General features: G+C 40.3%; 1 protein-coding gene across 2 annotated transcripts in view; it reads right to left on the bottom strand.

The window, feature by feature from the left end:
• Positions 1 to 3,893: 3,893 nt before the first annotated feature.
• Positions 3,894 to 18,246, bottom strand: part of MBOAT2 (membrane bound O-acyltransferase domain containing 2) — a 198,662-nt gene continuing 184,309 nt past the window's right edge. For both annotated transcript variants that reach the window (XM_067544805.1, XM_067544807.1), the window contains 2 exons: positions 6,997 to 7,148; positions 3,894 to 5,498 (listed from right to left, as the gene is read on the bottom strand). In XM_067544805.1, the coding sequence (XP_067400906.1) occupies positions 5,273 to 5,498; positions 6,997 to 7,148 (378 nt within the window). In that variant the 3' untranslated portion in view covers positions 3,894 to 5,272. The remainder of the gene's footprint in view (positions 5,499 to 6,996; positions 7,149 to 18,246) is intronic.

Genomic DNA, 18,246 nt, shown 5'->3' with positions numbered 1-18,246 from the left:
CTGTACTGAACTGGAATCCTAATGCATGAGAACTATGGATGTAAAAAATATTTGCATTTAAACTGGAAATTTTTCATTGTAATTTTGTAAAATTGGTCAATTTTCAGAAAAGTGCAAAATTTCAATTTTTCACTTGAAAATGCATGTATTTTTAGGCAAAAACCTTGAAGTTTTCAAAGCGGTTTTCATATAACCCCAATGAGAATTAGAAAAATTAAACAGATCAGGGTACTTACATTGTAAATATGAAGGGAAATGTGAAAATAAACATTGCAAATGTTGATGGGAAAATTACATGGTACTTTTAAACTTCATGATTTAATCTAAGACCAGGTTTTTAAAGTTAGGTGTGGGCATATTTATACATATGCACTATTCAAATATTTGCGTGCACACATGAAGGGTGTGTAGCCATATGTGTATGCTGATACACAGTTTGCGCAGTGAAATCTTGACCCCACTGAAGTCAATGGGAGTTTTGCCAATGACTTCAAGGCCAGGATTTCCTCCATGGTATTTGCGTACCTAGGCCTGTCTTTATTTAAAGTTGTACCACTTTAACTATATTAGTATTATTAATGTGGTATAACTATCCTTATCGTGGACGCAGTTACACTGGTATAAATGTGCTTATGCTGGTATGGCTTATTCCCCTAGTGGCAGGGGAAGAAACTACACTGGTATAAGCACCTTTATATAAACTAGCAATATAACGGAGTCCACACTAGGGGTTATACCACATACATATTTTGGTAAAATATTCACACCATTAACCAAAATGGTTATATCAATACAAAATCTGTGTGTCGATCAGGGCACATGCAATTATTTATATGCACCTCTTTTTGAAAATGTTCTCCTTAAGTTGTTATTTGAAACACAGACAAGACCAATTAAAAAAAAAATCTTTCCACTTCACCTGTATTGAAATCTTATATGATAGGTGTCAGTTGGAGAAATGTCTATGACTGAATAAAACTCCTGAATAAAAAAGGCTTTATAAAAATTTTAGAAAGTGGCAGATCTTTCACCAGGAGTAGGCACCACTCAAACTGTTCTTTTTAATATTTCTTTTCTTCTATGAATGCATAAGTGTAAAATGTTAAAAATAATTAGTGAACAGTTACTATGAGGAATCCTACATTTAAAAATGAGCATTAGCTCTTCATTAAGTGCTCAGAACTGTCCTCGATATGCAAGTGTAAAGCACAAATAAGGATGAGTTATATTTAGCCCTCATAAAAATGTTGAATTGGAATCCCATATAATTCTTCATCTAATGCACATATGAAGTGGTAAATAAAATGAGACTGAATATTTAAAAGCAGGTTACTTTTGTATCTGATATACTTCAAATGTCTTAAAGATTAAAATATTACTAAAATAGTGACCTTAAAATGATTGTATAAGTGATTTAAGTGAAATACTGTACTTAAATATTTCTTATAGGAATAATCTTTAAATAATTACATTTACTGTTCTTGAATTTAATTAAAATCACAAACAGGATTCGGTGCAGTATTTTTCATTTGTTACAGCAAAGCAAGTAACAAAAAGCAGAGAAAGCAACAGTATAACCATGAAGGCTGAATGCTGCCCTGAGATAAACATACACAACTCCCATTGCAATCAATAGGAGATACTCGCATCTGAGAGCAAAATTTGGCCCTATGTATCTTCATGTTCACAAATGAGCATATTACAAAGACATAAAATTCCAAGGGCACCGATTCTACCCAATACTAATGAGATTCATCGCCCTCTGTTTCTTATGCAGCAATGGCAACATCTGCAGAATTTCAAAATTCCAAATTGGAATTGAGTGATAATTATAACATTAAATGCAGAAGCAGACAGCTGTATCCAGTTTAAAGCTAGGAATCTTGTGGGTACTGCTCAATTGATGCATGTATGTAGTTGCTTAGCTATCTATACTCCCTCATATCCAAGTGTTAAAATGAGACCGAATCTATGCCAATTTCCCAGGAAGGGCCAGCCCAAATTGTATTTCCATCAGAAGCCTGCTTAATTCTGTGAATTCTTTATTCTACAGGATGTCCACTCCGTCACTGCAATTGCACAACTAATGACAAATGCCTTTTTAAATTTGACAATGTCTACTGGTGTGCATACCAAAAGAGAATAGCCGGTTACTAAGGGAGAAGGTGACATTTTGGTTTGAGGCTACCAAATATAGATTACATTGCATTGGCATCCTGGCAAATCTGTTTGCATATGTAATGCTTCTACCTGTAGATATGTAAATGAAGTGCCAGGTTAGAATCTATGCCTTTTGGGAGAAGACAGGGGTTCTGAAGGAGAGGGACCCGCTCAATAACAACAGAAAGAGACAAACCAAAAGTGTTTATAATGGCAACGTGTCTCCTGTTTAGTCTGATATCCTTTCAGGAAGAGAAAATGCAAGCGATGTTACAGATGTATGGGTATCCTTACCTTTTTCTATATGGAACAGGGGCGTGCACAGGAATAAAAATTTAGCCACTTTTGAAGATACACTTTCTGTCCTCCTCTCCCCCCCTCCTATCCCCCACTGGGGCTGGAGGAGCTGGCTCTCCTCTTGCGGCCAGAAGAGCTGGCTCTTCCCTCGCAGCCCCAGGGCCAGAGAAGCTGTCATCTCCCACCCCGGCCTGGAGCCAGAGGAGCTCACTCTCCCCAGTCCCGGAGGATTTCTGTGCCACGGATTGGGGGGGACCCGTGCCCCTGCTTTCCTCCCCTTTGTGCGGCCCCCTAGTGTGGAATAAGAGATCAGTCTGCCCTTAGCCATATACAATGTGAAAAGATAAACCTGTTTGGAAAAAGCATGTTATGATCACCATAACCCAGTGGGTGGAGTGGTCTGTTTGCATAATCAAGGCAGGAGTTTACAAACCTGTTCATTTTCTTTTAAGGGTGATCAGTTTCAGTTACAGTGACTATCAGTATCCAAACCCTTTTCAAAATACAGAGTTAACTGCTTTCTCAGGGTACTTCTACACTGCAATAAAAGACATGTGGCATGGCTGCAGCTGGCCCAGGTCAGCTGACTCAGGCTTACAGGGCTCAGGCTGCAGAACTGTCAAACTGCCATGTACATGTTCAGGCTTGTGCTGGAGTCAAGGCTCGGAGACTGTCCCCCCTTGTGGAGTCTCAGTGCCTGGGCTCCAGCCTGACCCCGAACAGCTACACTGCAGTTTTATAGCACAACCTGAGTCCTGCAAACTGGAGTCACTTGACCCATGCCAGCCATGGGTCTTTTATTGCAGTTTCGCGATACTCTGAGACCCCATGAGAGGGGAGGGTCTCAGAGCCTAGGCTCCAGCCCGAGCCTGAACACCTACACTGTTGTTTTAGCCCTGCAACCTGAGCCCCACAAGCCTGCATCAGCTGACCTGGGCTTAGTCAGTGCCTCGGGTTTTTTAACATAGTGTAGATATCCAGGATATACTCAGTTCTGCCTAGCTATATGGATTGATGAATGTATGCTAATTTCCATATACAGGAGAAGCTTGTCTTCATCTTTCCTGGAATTTTGAGAAGAGTGCCACAGCCCAGATGCTGAACTTTCCAAGCAAGAAAAACATAATTCTGATTCGACTCAAGAGTAGATTCTGTGGAAACTGAGCTGAAGAAGCCTTCTGACATTTAGATGATGAGAAGACTGTATGTTTTCTTGTTAGTGTTCCTAAAAGCCAAAAACTGCTTTTTTAATACTGATTCACAATATTCAGTCAACTAACATTGTAATATGCACACCCAAGAAGTTTTTAGGGTCGAAAATACTAATCAAGAAATTTATCACTCACCTCATTTGTATGTTATTGGTTGATAATAAGTTTCATTAGTTTTGTTCTGGCATTTTTTGTATAACTTTTAAAGTTAAAACAACATGTGGATAAACACAGTTTGCATTTACTAAAAATCATATGAAAATAATACAGATTATAAGCAAATAAAAACATAGCCCTTTAAACACTTTTTTTCTCTAGCAGACGCCATCATCACAATAACTGGTCTGTTACAGATATAATCACATTACTCCCTTGATATAATTTCAAAATGAAATGTCAGTCTCACATACCCAAACATTGCTTTCTCTCGTAATCTTACCTAAAAGTGTAGTGTGAATTCTGCATCTGAAATCTTAACTTAATTTTTGTATAAAAGCTTTTCTTAAAGCCCATAGGCATTTTAGGGTGAAAAGCCATGGATTACAAAAGATAAAGCATACTGTGCCTGGTTGACATAGAATTTCATCATTTTAGATTTACCTTGAGGTTGTAACTCAAGTTATCTGGCTATATTTATTTGATATTATAAGCACCTTCAACTAACCATTTTATGTCTGAGAAACTTCAGAGTGACTTCTTAAAGATTAAAAGGTCACTATTTGTAAAATGTTTAAATGCTAGAATAAGGAACTCCGGTATGTAAGGGTAAGAAGCACTTTCACTGAAAGCCTGGTGGCTTGCACAGTGTCTTCCTATGGCTGCCATTTTGTCTCTAGCTTCAAAGTCCACTTAGTGTTTTTAAAAACTACAAAATAAAATAAACCTAGAACAGAGTTATTAGCCCTGGAAAAAAAGGTGACTCTTTAGTTTAAAAAAAATCCTTTAAGAGGGGGCCTTTGTAATTAGACTCTCTTTATCAAACTAAGCTATAATTTGGCATCAGTTCAGTTCCACAATGTAATGTTTGAGATCTAAGAAAACCCTCCAAATACTGAGATGTTTATTGCAATTCCTTTTTAAAGATTCACAGCCTTTCAACAATTTCCCACTTCATAGTCCTGTCTTCTTTTTTTAAACAGCACCCAACATTATAACACTTTCTACATAATATTAAACATGAAATTACCACTTAGAAACAATATTTCAGTAGATAGAGGGTTTAAGGCAAGTCATTCATTTGGAAAAGTTAATTTCCATGTGTTAATCTAGATTGACACAGCTGTTTTCCACCCTATCAGTGCCTTGGGATACACAACGTACATTCAGCAAAGGGGCATACATCTGACCCTATGGATATACGTTGTAAGTCCTGAGTGCCCATTGAAATAATGGTAATATTTTCATATAAGGCATGACCCACAGGGACATGGCATGGAAGGGGTTAATTTGCTTTGTTTCCAGTCTTACTATTGTATGTGATATTCCCTAGGTAATAGCATTCTTTTCTTACTAAACACCTTTGCAAACAAATACAAACCCCTGTAAAAGGTGCTAAAAATGGGTTTTGAAAACATACAAAATATATTCATCATAGAATTTCCCAATCATTGTTTTAGTGCTGGATATCTGCAGGTTATTTCTCGTTTCTGACTGAAACTATTATTTGTTGTGGAATAACTGTTCTGTCCCAAAACATTCTCTTCTTCCTCTAGTTTTTTGGACCATGAGGGCTGGATGCTTTCCTGTTCTATATTTCCTTTTTGAGTTCTTTTCAGTGGCAATATCAACAACACTAAGATGCAGGCAATGTGAAGACAGAAATACCAGGAGCTAAACAAAGAAGAAGAAAAAAAAATTATTCATCAGAACTCTGACCACCTGACTGACTGTCAAAAGGCCCCCTTACATAGGCAGTTTGCTGTATATATGAGATTTAGCAGCAAGACATTAACATTTCCATTAGCATTCTTTCAAATATATTTTATTGTATTGGACAATAGAGTGGGAATTAACAAGAGGAGAAATCTCCCCCCAGTGTATTTACTGCTAGAATGTAAAGTAGACAATACTGAACTATTACCAGCTCCAGGTAATAGTGCTACATTTACCACAGCAAAACTTCTTTTTTGGTGAACCCCATCGCACTATAGACTGTAATGGACACACAACCCAGCTTTGTAGTCACACATGCCATTGGGTATTTGAGAAGTGTGATTTATTTTGATGTATTCCATACACTGGTAAATGTACTATATTTAATTAAGAAAAGAGAAATAGCAGAAACAAAAAATAAAGCAAAAGTGAAAAAATAATAAGCTTGAGCAATGAGAGGTGACGGGGAAGAATAATGATAGCAAAGAAACTTTAGATCTCATTAGGTTACTGGACTCTCCAGTTGACCAATCCCACCAGCAGGTGTTAGAGCCCTGGTATAGTTCTACTGATTCATTATAATAACTGTGGCCTGATAACTCCCCCAAAGATGGGAGGTTCAAAAGGCTTTCTTGGGTGAAGGAACTACAAGTTGTGTTTGGAGCATCCTCAGGGGCAGCCAACCACATAGAGGATGCTTAGATTAAAGTTTAGGCTGTGTTATTTTTGAGCTGCAAATAAAGCCACACCTAAGAATTGGGGTGAGTTTGGACACTAATTGGTGTGCTGCACCAAGGACAAGATAGGGACTAGACCTAGTCATATCCACCATGTTTACTGGCTTTAACTGCAGAAAATCCAACACTGGAATTTGAGATCTATCCAAATGTACCATAAGCATATCTTATTGCCAGACTGTGTCCTGAATATAGTTATACATACTATCAATATATATGTGTATGTGTACACACACACACTCTATATTGTATGCTAAACATCTGTGTCACTTTAGAATTGCAAACAAATAATGCAAAGAAAAAGAAGGCTTTTCCTGCTACATTTAAGAGCCTTCTCTGAGGCACTCTCTCTCTTTTAAGAAATATATACCTATTTACCTTTTTATGACTGGTTATTCATGAGAGCTACTTTAGGTAGTGGTCACTTACTCCTGTTGCCCTGGGCTCCTTGACCCATTATCTAATCTCAGATGTGCGCTCTGAATGCTCCTATTCCAGAAAATTCAATAGCACACTTGTATTCTGTGTGTTTAAGGAATTAGGAAAATGGGGTTTTATTTTGTTTTTTCAAACTGAATGACAACACACTTAGTTGGCAAGGCAGTGATTCAAACACTCAATTTTTATTCATCATTCAAAAGAGATTTCCTGCCACAAATAATAATTTAACTTGCCTCTGAGTTCAGTGATCTTTTTAAAACCCAATAAAGTGTACTTACCTGTAAAACATCAAAGAGGGTTTTACAGAGAGCAGCACAAATGGCACCACAGTGTAACTTATTGCTACTTGAGTTGCTATCCAGGTGATGACATCATAACATAATTTAACAGGGGGAGATTCTGCAAAGTAGTGTCTAATATTGTTTCTCATCTAAAAAAGCAGATAACAGTAAACAATTTTAGTGACAAAAACATTGTTATTGAGAGCTAGTTTTATTATATTTTATTTGTTCCATTCCATGAAAGCCCTCAGGCACTGAAGTCGTCTTCTTATCTCCAGCCTCTTTCCCCTTCTCACTTTGTCCTCAAGGACAGATGGTGAGGGAGGGTTTCACATATTTACTGCTGAGACTAGGAACCTGTTGGAAAGAAGACTCCAATGCTGCTGTATACATAAGACAAAGGATTCATCCGAGAATGTTGCAGGTGCTACAAGTGACTCTGAAACATAACAGCTCCACTGGCCTACAGTACAGATAGCTTGTATACCCTGACCTTCAGCATATCATGCGTTATCTAGCCTAAAAATTTAGTATTTTCAACATATATTCATCCAATCTAATTTCAGACTTGTCTGATTGAAACAGCCTTGTTTTACAAAGACATCTAATTTTCTGTAAATGTACATTTGTGAATTATATAAAAATAACAAAAGTCTCCATATGGTAAGCCATTTCCATACACTCATTGACAGGATTACAGTCCAAAGCATTAAAAAGCATCCTGTTTGATCTACAGGTAAGATACATTTTAACTGTGTATTTCAGAAGTCTTATAATGTAATAGTTAATATAACAAGAAACATGCATAACATATTCACACACTGTTCCTGTATATTTCTTTGGGAACCTTGTGTAACCCAGGGACTTCTTGGTGCCAATTGGCAGAGAAAAGATAACAAAAAGATATAAATAAATCTGTGTAACAAAGGGAGGTTGAAGCTGTATTGTCCCATGCTGGAGGAGACTGTAGTGAGATCGTCCTGATGAGCTTCCCACTCTTGAGTAGTTGATCACTACCTGCTGAGTGTTTTGCCATAACAAAGCTTTGTTAGACACATCTGTTGAGTAAGTGAATCATAATCCAACACAGAGGTCCCCTGGGTCTAGTTTGCCAAAAAGAGTGTCATGTAAGCTCTCTACTGAAAGCCTGTTTCACACTGATCACCATAACCATTGTGAAATGTACTAACAGGCTATATGTAAGGAGTTATGTATATATATTGAGAACTCTGGTCCTAAAGTATGTAAGACAGTCACCACAAAGTGATAAGCAAGTTCTGTTCAGACAAGAGATAGGAGACACTCATCTCTCTAGCTGATCATTGTATATTGTGTGTTTTATAATGGGAGTCTATGAAATCACCAGCTAATCAATATTGCAAAGTCAACCAGAGATCTCAATATCTACAGAAGGAACACACAGCAGGAGTGTATCTGGTTGATGGCTAAAATCAAAGAATTAGTTTGATATATCAGTTGAATGCAAGGAGACACATGAGGTCTTTCACCTAGGCAAGCTGATAGTGGGTTTGCTTCACAAACGAGAGATCGCAGCCCAGCTTGGATGTATTACACTGTGAAGATTTTGGATGAGCTTTTGCTCTTATGACATAATGTCTTAGTTAAGTTTAGGCTCTAATGTACATGTTATGATTTTATTTTATATGTATCTTTTTTCCAATATTTCTGCTTGCTGTCATTTGAATTTCTTTTCTTTGTTAAACAAACATATTTATTTACCCTATAAATAAACCTAAGTACTGTGTGTTAAGCTGAGCCGTGATCGAAGGTGTAATGAGCTATGATGTACTGTTCCTTTGGGAACAGCAGGTCTGGTAATTCTGTGAGCATTCAGTGCATCAAGGGTTGTACAGTGCAGGAGGATACTCAGAGGACTCAGGGGCTACAGTGTGCCTATTGCTAATACAGAGAGACTGGGGCCTGCAGAGGCTAGAGGAGAATCTTATGTTGCCAGTAGCTGGTGGAGTCAAGGAACTGATCCATGGTGGGCACAGATGGGGATTCCATGCACTAAGGGCTGGTGGTAACAAGGTGCTTCACAACCCTAGGTATCCCTGGGAAGCATCAGATCTTGACATTCCTTTAAGAAAACAGAATTTTACAAATATATACACAGTATACAGGACATAAAATGACACAAACTAAGCAGTGGATCCTAGAACCTGATTTTCCTGTCCCCTCTCTCACATTCCTCCTCAGCCTCTCCCTTTCTTCAGGTTCACTCCCCTTACATACAAGCATGCATTGTGTCTCTCTCTCACATCATTAAAAATACCCATTTTGGGCTCCATTTTCCTTCCCAACTATCACTTATTCTCCCTTCTCTTCTTCATCTCCAAGCTCATTGGACATGCTGGGTAAAGTTTTCAAAACGCTGAAGTGTCTGAGTCACTTTTGAAAATAGGATATAGGTGCCTAAGTGATAAAGATGCTTTGAAAATTTTACCTGCTCTCTGTAATTGCTATTGGCAGTTGCTTTCCTTCAGTTCCCTTCCAACCTGGCTTCTACACTCTACATTCCACCAAAACTGCTCTCCCCCAGGTCTCTAATGACCTTCTCTTGGTTAAATCTTGGATTCTTTATCCTTCTCCACGTTGACCTCTTGGAGATTTCTGAAACTGTCAACCACTCTGACTTCTTGAAATTTTGTCTTCCATTGGCTTTCGTAGCTCTCACACCCATAATTCTTCTACCTCTCCAGACAGTCCTTCAGGGTCTCACCTATTGGGTCCTCCTCCTTCTCCCCTCTCCTGTTCCAAGTGAGCATCCCACAACTCTGTCATTAATCCACAAGCATGACTCTAATTCACTAATCTACTTTCTACAGATGAACTATCCGCTTCCTCCTAAAATACCATATCTGTCTGTCTTTCTTATACTTCTCTATGGATATCCAATTGTCATCTTAAGTTTAACATGGCCCAAACTGAACTTTACTCTTTCCTCTCAAGCCTTCCCCTTCTCTATCATTTTTCACATCACCACCCACCTCCTAGTCACACAGTCACGTAAACGAAATGTCATTTTGACTGTCTTCTCTCTAGACCCAGGCATCCAAACTTAAATTGTTTAAACTTTGCAGCTTTTTCTACTGAACATCTAAGATCCAGCCTTTATTCTTTCCACACAGCTAAACTCTCATCCAGGCCCTCATCTCACACCTTGACTACAGGAATTTCCTCCTGTGATACTAAGAGCATCCCAAAGCCAGAGGGCAAGGGGCGCACTGGTATCAGATAGTGAGTTTCAGCTGGCCTGACCAGTTCACTTATGTCATAATCTGTATGGAATAGGTGTCATGTAAGGTGTAATTGGAAAACCAATAACACAATGATCATTTCAGAGGGGTAGCCATGATCATTAATATTTTTGTGTTGTACATATATGGTAAATGCCCAAAGGACTGTACAAATGTGAAGAAAACATGGGACTATATGTGTCTCAACCAGACAAGTCTGGGGAGTGGGTAAACAGGTTTTTCCAGACAAAAAAAAAAAAAAAAAAAAAACTAGTGGCCCCATCCTGGTGCAATCACAGACAATTGGTAATCACAGTCATTCGTTGGCATACCAGAGGCTGCCAAGGACAGATCAATTTGCATTGCAGAAAGCACCAGCAGTGAAAAACCAACATGGAACCTTCTCCATCAGATTTCACAGCACCTTTCCTCACAGCCGGGGCACTGAACTTTGAAAAGAATACATTTAAAAAATTCACTGGACTATAAAAGAGAGGGGGAAAGAACTCCAAGTGATTGTTTACCTAAGACGACAAAGGGAACACTTTTGACTTTATGGGGAATCCTGACCAAGGGGGTGGTCAGCCATTTTGCTGGAAGAAAGTGTGGTAAGAATCTTAACAAAACATTGGTTCAAGATAAATCTTAATCACTAGAAAGTATTTTTCTCTTTTATTGATAGATTTGTAGCCATTTCTGACCTTAACCCTTGTACCTGAATTCACTTAAAACCTCTTTTACATTAAATCAAATGATTGTTTAATTGTTTTGCTATTATTCTAAATCAACCTTGTAATGTGTTTGATTTGAAGTGATTATTAACTCCAGTTAAATCAACAAGCTGCTGTGCTTTTGTCTCTTTAAAGGAGCAATGGACCTTATTACTCCTCTGACTGTCCCAGGTGAAGGCTGGACATTTCAGGGAAGGCTGGACATGGCAGATAGTTTTGGGGGAATTCAGGACTGTGAATTCAGGACTGCATGTTGTGGTCAATTGGCTGGTAGTAACCAAGGGTGTTGGAGACCAGAGTGTGCCTGTGGTGTGACAAGCAGGCTGCTGCAGTCAGAGCTGCTCAACACACAAACACCGACTGGGGGCATCCAGACAGATAGCTACAGTAGCAGAGCATTTTAAGGCACTGAGGATTACAAAACAAGCCATGACACAACCAATCACTGGTCTGGGTTGAACCCCAAACTGGCACACCCCACCCTTACTTTGACAAATGCCATTTTGCCCTTCTCCAGCCCATTCAAAACTCTGCTGCCAGGACACATTCCTGGCTTCTTGTTGTGACTAAGTCATCTTCTCTTACCTGTTCTCCACAGCAAACACACACTACTTAAAAAACAAACAAACTTTAAAACCCTTCATTGTTTAGCCCTGCAATTCTAACAGAGAATGGAGCCACTGACTTCCATCTAGGCTGTGCCAATGATCCAGCCCACATCACTCACTCAAGTTTTCTCTCAACTTTTGTGTTTCTTCCAGTGTGGCTCCTTCTGCATGAGAGGAGGAGCTCCTTTTAAAATACTGTGACGCCGGCTGGATTGGAGGGGGGCGGCATTTATTATATTACTTAACATCAATATGTCAAAATCATAGTAATTTATGTGAGATATGCCATGTCAGGTACTGTTAGAAAGGCTATAATATGCTAAGTAAGATGATGTTGTTTATGTTCATGTGTTGTATGTGTAATGGAAATTATAGATATGGTTGATATATCTGTATTTCAAATTGTGCTGTGTCTGGGTGACACTCCAGACAGGATGTCTGCAGAACAATAGCCTGCTTAATGGCCCATTAAAAGATTCACAGGTACAAGGGGCCAGGGAGAGAAGCTAGGGATATACCTGATGAGTCACCAGGACTTACTCATCTGACTCTGGACTCCATTTTGGTTCCTGTAAAATTCCACAAGCAGCATGGCAAAAGCCAGAGGACATAAAAGGCAGATGCCCAAGATCCATTTTGTTTTCAATCACCAGTTTTTAGTCTATCTTTCAGTCATCACCTACCTCTGGATCAACTCATCTACAACTGAACTGAACTGAAGCTGTGAAACAAAGGACAGACCCATCCAATTACTGAATGTATACCAGAGGGACTATACAAGCCTGCAAACTCCACAACTCTACTAGAAACCTGATATATATGGACTTTCAAATCATTTGTATGTATCTGATTGCTTTAATCCTTTAACATTTCTCTTATAGTTTGTTTCTTTCTTTTTATAATAAACCTTTAGTTTTAGTCACTAAAGGATTGGCTGGCAGTGTGGTATTTTGGGTAAGATCCAAACTTATATTGATCTGGTACTGTGGCTGACCCTTTGGGGTCAGTAGAAACTTTTTTGGTAAAGAGCATAGAGTTTTAAATAACTGATCTCTTTACTGGACCTAATGGCTGATTGGGAGCCGGAGACTGAAATGTAGTAAAGGGGACTGTGTATATCTTTATTTTGGCTTCTCAATATCTAGTGTGGGGAATCAGAAGCACTCTTTGTGTCTGGTTGGGAAGTCTGATTTCAGTGTCACCCAACAGTGCTGGGAGAATCTGCTCTCCTTTTGCAGCCTGCCCTGACCTTGGCATTTTCAGGTGGCTACCCTAGGCATGGAAGGGTCACAAATACCATAAGGTAACTACTTTTTCATCTTTCAAGTTCTTCCTCAAGACTCACCTCAGACATGATGCCAACAAAACACTTGACAACAACTAGAGAGTTGGTGTCCTGAAACTGCTACTTAATATACCAAACAATGTCACTTATTTTGTCCTCCCCATGCTCTCATTTCCCTGTTGTATGTACTTGCTATGTTTTGTTATTGCTTAGATTGTAAATTCTGTGGCAGGAACTGTTATGTTGTTTTTCTTTCCCCTCTTTCATTATGTACAGAGAGTGAATGGCTAGCTAGCACACATGGAGACTTGATCTCTGGGGTCCCAGAGCATCACTGCAATACAAATAAGTATTGGGGATGACATTTAAAATGTAGTCTGGCAAAAGAGTAAGTATAAGATTTGCAGTTATTACTTCCATGTTCCTTGCAGTAGCATGTACTGGTACATGCTAATTCCTACCATTTGGTGAAAAAGCAGCTCTACTATCATCTGCAGCCTTCTTACTGACTTGATCCCTTTCAATCTGGCTTTGATTCTGGGTATAGTCAGCTGACCTCATTAACAGATTTTCTGCCCCGTGAAGACAAGGTCAAGTGTCCATGCAGATTCTGGTATTGGTATGAAAGGCTGCTGATGGAGGACCATAATAATGTATTTCTGATTCAAAGAATCCTGGCAGTAATGGACAGAGTCATGCTTGAGAAACTCTATGATCCAGGACTAATCATTGGTAGAGTGAAGGTGGGGTTGAAAACTGAGATAGTTTCAAATCTGATTTCTTATTAAGGCAGGGCTAAATGGTGGAGTGTCTTCAAGAAGATGAGAATTTTGTGCTTTCTACAAGGCTTACACTAAAATCTAAAAAGATTCCTTTTGGATACTTGGTTAACCCGGAATTATCAGATACCAGCAGTTGTCAGGAGTTCCGCTCCAGTTGGGTCTGTCTAAGACATTGTGGTCTTTCCTTATTGGTGTCCTAGCCAGAGTTATCCATGTCTTTGTGATTTTAGAAAGGATTTTGTATTCAACTCTGGGACTACCTATAAAAACTATTCAGAAATTTTGGCTAGAGCTGTCTTGCTTAGTCGTGCTTCTTGAGTACAACAAATTACACTTATATTGGCTACCAAACTTGCTTCCAGCTGAGATTCAAGGCATTATCAATAAAGTCCTACACTTCTTAGGGGCCTGGTTTTCTCAGAGACCACCTCTGTCTTTATGCTCCATCCTAACAGCTGAGATCAGCGAGGATGCTTCTGCTAATACACAGTAGATTTGACCTCTGAGGTTGAGCTCTCTCCCTGGAGTATCCTCCACTGAAACCCACTTGTACAACATAGCTTGAGTATTTTTTACCTTCAAGATATGAGATAATGGCTATTTACTCAGCCTTTTGCTGAGGAAAGACCTGGTTAAGTGGGGTTTTCTGTGACTAAGGACAAGTTCTTTTGGGGTACAGTGAGAGGGTGTGACCCCCCCTCGGAGACTGACAGGGACAGCACCCTCCCTGCCCCATGGTGGGTGGAGCCAGAACAGCCATGCCTTTCCCACCGGAAGCAGAGGGATGTAACAGGAAGTATAAAGGGAAAGCCTAGTAGCTCAGTTTGGCAGGAGCTCCTAGAGGAGGAGGTCTCTCTGCCCCTCCTGGAGCTCGAATGCTACAGGATTGAGGACCTGTAGAAGCTGCCGGAGCAGCCGGCCACCTGGGACGCTGAGGAGCTGCTGGAACTGCCTGCCACCTGGGATACCAAGGAACTGCTGGGATTGTTGCTAGCTGCCTACTCCAGGGAGATGGAGCACAACCCTGAGATCCAGGTACCTCACAGATGGTGTGTAGGAAGTGGCCCAGGGAAATCAGACAATTGTCTGGTTGTGTTGTGGCCCGATACTAGGTCAGCGTGTTTCTGCTGGGATCCTGCTGACCCAGTGGTGGAACTCTCCACGACTGCTAGGGCACCGAGCTGGGACTCGGTGGAGTAAGGTGGGCACGGGTTCCCCTACCCCCTACTGCCAACACCATCGCTGGGGTGAGAGCCACCCCAATGGAGACCAGGAGGCCTGATTGCGGGCTCTACCCTGCCAGAAGGCCCGAGCCCCCTAGACTGCCTTCCTAGATCTGCCCTGCCAGAAGGCCAGAGCCCATGAACTGTTTGGTGCTCCGCTCTGCCTGAGGGCCTGAGTTTATAAACTACTAACTGCTCCACCCAGCCTGAGGGCCTGAGCTCATAGGCTTTTGGGGTGCTCTGCCACACCTGGGGAACCAGAGCCCCTAGACTGTTTGGTGCTCTGCCCTTCCTGAGATCCGCAGTCCCCTAGACTAATTGCCAGCTCTCAGATCATCATCAGATTATTGCCCTGCTCTGCTACAGGGCCAGGGCATCGGAGAGAGCTAATTCCCCTGTTTCAGCTTGCCTTGACAGGCGTGACAGCAAGGAGGTATGGTCTCTCTCAGAGACTGACAAGGGGAGACAGCCCCATACACTCCTACATGGGGTCAAACTTATTTCTTACTTTTGTTTGGTTTTTTAATTGTTCAATGTGGCTTGATCTAAAGATCATAAAAGTAAATGGGGCAAAGATTTAGAAATAAAAAAATTAGATTAAATTATCAAATGTTAATCACTCTGCCATTTTAAGATTTTTTTTAAAAAATTGGCAGGCATTAGGTAGAAGCAAAAATTAAACTTTCAGAAATGTAGCCTTATGTAGGTATGAAGTGGCCTTATTTACTTCTCTGTGTTAGTTTAAAAAACAACAGCAGCAGCAATGAAATGTGTTCTTGTGAAATGTGTAAATTACTTTACAGCCTGAGATCTTGAGTGTCATTACAATTCTCATGAAAAAGTGTTTGGTTATAAATTGTACCTGCAGCGTATTATTAAGGCAATTATAACACATATGAAGGTCTAAATGCACAAACAGAGAAAAAGCACAAAAAGTACATTTTAAATTATTCTTTCATAGGCCAAGGAACAGCTTCTTAAGGACAGAGATGAGGGCTCAATCCTTCCATCCCTCGGGGGGATAGGGAAGGGGAGGAGGGCATGAGAGAGCTGGTTATTGCTGTGTTGCACAGCTCCAGGATCAGTTACAGTAACATCCCATAAGGACCTGACAAGAGTGGAAGATCAGTGTAATTTCATTCCATTCTACTCCACTCCCGTCACACCTCCTATCCTCAGCTGGAGGCTGGCACAGGAGGCTGCTTCCAACTGAGTTTACACAAAAAGAGTTTCCCTCCACAAGGGATATTCTCTGCAAGCCGCTTATCACCAGATCCTGGCCATTTGTGCCACTTGAGAAGTGCAATGGGGTCATATCATAGTGGACAATCTGGTACAAGGCATAGCGCTCTGTGCACATAGAATCATAGAATATTAGGGTTGGAAGGGACCTCAGGAAGCCATCTAGTTCAACCCCCTGCTCAATACAGGACCAACCGCAACTAAATCATCCCAGCCAGGGCTTTGTCAACCCAGGTCTTAAAAATCTCTAAGGAAGGAGCTTCCACCACCTCCCTAGGTAACCCATTCCAGTGCTTCACCACCCTCCTAGTGAAAAAGCTTTTCCTAATATCCAACCTAGACCTCCGATAGTGCAACTTGAGACCATTATTCCTTGTTCTGTCATCTCCCACCACTGAGAACAGCCTAGCTCCATCCTCCCTGGAACCCCCTTTCAGGTAGTTGAAGGCTGCTACCAAATCCCCCCTCACTCTTCTCTTCTGCAGACTAAACAAGCCTAATTCCCTCAGCCTCGCCTCATAAGTCATGTGCTCCAGCCCCTAATCATTTTCGTTGCCGTCTGCTGGCTACTCGTTGAGCCCAATGATCTAGCCAGATTTCTGTCCATCTTATAGTCCATTCATCCAACCCATATTTCTTTAACTTGCTGGCAAGAATACTGTGGGAGACTGAATCAAAAGCTTTGCTGAAGTCAAGATGTATCAAGTCTACCACTTTCCCCACATCCACAGAGCCAGTCATCTCATCAAAGAAGACAATCAGGTTGGTCCAGATCCAGCATTACTTGCCCTTGGTGAATCCATGCTGACTGTTCCTGATCACCTTCTTTTCTTTTAAGTGCCTCAAAATGGATTCCTTGAGGACCTGCTCCATGATTTTTCTAGGGACTGAGGTGAGGCTGACTGATCTGGTCACATGACTCAAAATAACTTCCAAACTCAAATCTTGTTGAAGATGAAAAAGTGCTCCATAATTACTACATATTATTATCATGATTGTCATCTCCTGTTCCAAGAAATGCCTCAGCATGTTTCCTCCTAACATCAGAACCATCATGAATTGTCCTGGAGTATGGAAACTGTTTAGAGTAGGAAGATATGGTCCACTTACTCTCCCACCCTCTAAAAATGACATGGTGGGTGTCTACTATAGACCACCTATCCATAAAGAAGAGGTGGATGAGGCTTTTTTTAAACTAGGAAAATCATCCAAAGCACAGGACTTGGTGGTGATGGGGGACTGCAACTATCCAGACATCTATTGGGAAAATAATACAGCAGGACACAGATTATCCAACAAGTTCTTGAAATTTTTGGAGACAATTTTTTATTTCAAAAGGTGGAGAAAGCTATTAAAGGAGAGACTATTCGAGATTTGATTTTGACAAATGGGGAGAAACTGGTTGAGAATTTGAAAGTGGAAGGCAGCTAGGGTGACAGTGATCATGAAATAACAGAATTTACAATTCTAAGGAATGGTAGGAAGGAAAATAGCACAATAAAGATAATGGATTTAAAAAAGGCAGACGTTAACAAACTTTGAGAGTTGGTTGGTAAGATCCCATGGGAAGCATGTCTAAGGGAAAAACCAGTTCCAGAGAACTGGCAGTTTTTCAGAGAGACATTGTTAAGGGCACAAGAGCAAACTATCCTACTGTGTAGGAAAGATAGGAAGTATGGCAAGAGACCACCCTGGCTTAACCAATGACCTGGAACTCAAAAAAGAGTCCTACAAAAAGTGGAAACTAGCTCAAATTACAAAGAATGAATATAAACAAATAACACACATATGTAGGGACAAAATTAGAAAGGCCAAAAAACAAAACGAGATTAAACTATCTAGAGTTGTAAAGGGTAACAAGAAAGCATTCTACAAATACATTCAAAGCAAGAGGAAGACGAAGGACAGGGTAGGACTGTTACTCAATGAAGGGAGAAAAACAATAACCGAAAATGTGGAAATGGCAGAAGTGCTAAATGACTTTTTGTTTCAGTTTTCGCCAAAAGGTTTAGTAGTAATTGGACATTTAACTTAGTGAAAATGAGGTTGGATCAGAGGCTAAAATAGGGAAATAAGTTTAGAATTATTTAGATAAGTTAGATGTCTTCAAGTCACT

This window comes from Emydura macquarii, unplaced genomic scaffold (genome assembly GCF_026122565.2).
Source record: "Emydura macquarii macquarii isolate MOO-44397 ecotype Brisbane River unplaced genomic scaffold, CSIRO-AGI_Emac_v2 contig_1027, whole genome shotgun sequence".
NCBI classification, from domain to species: Eukaryota; Metazoa; Chordata; order Testudines; family Chelidae; genus Emydura; species Emydura macquarii.
The sequence above is the reverse complement of the archived record's forward strand: the minus strand, read 5'-3'. Positions and strand labels throughout refer to the sequence as shown.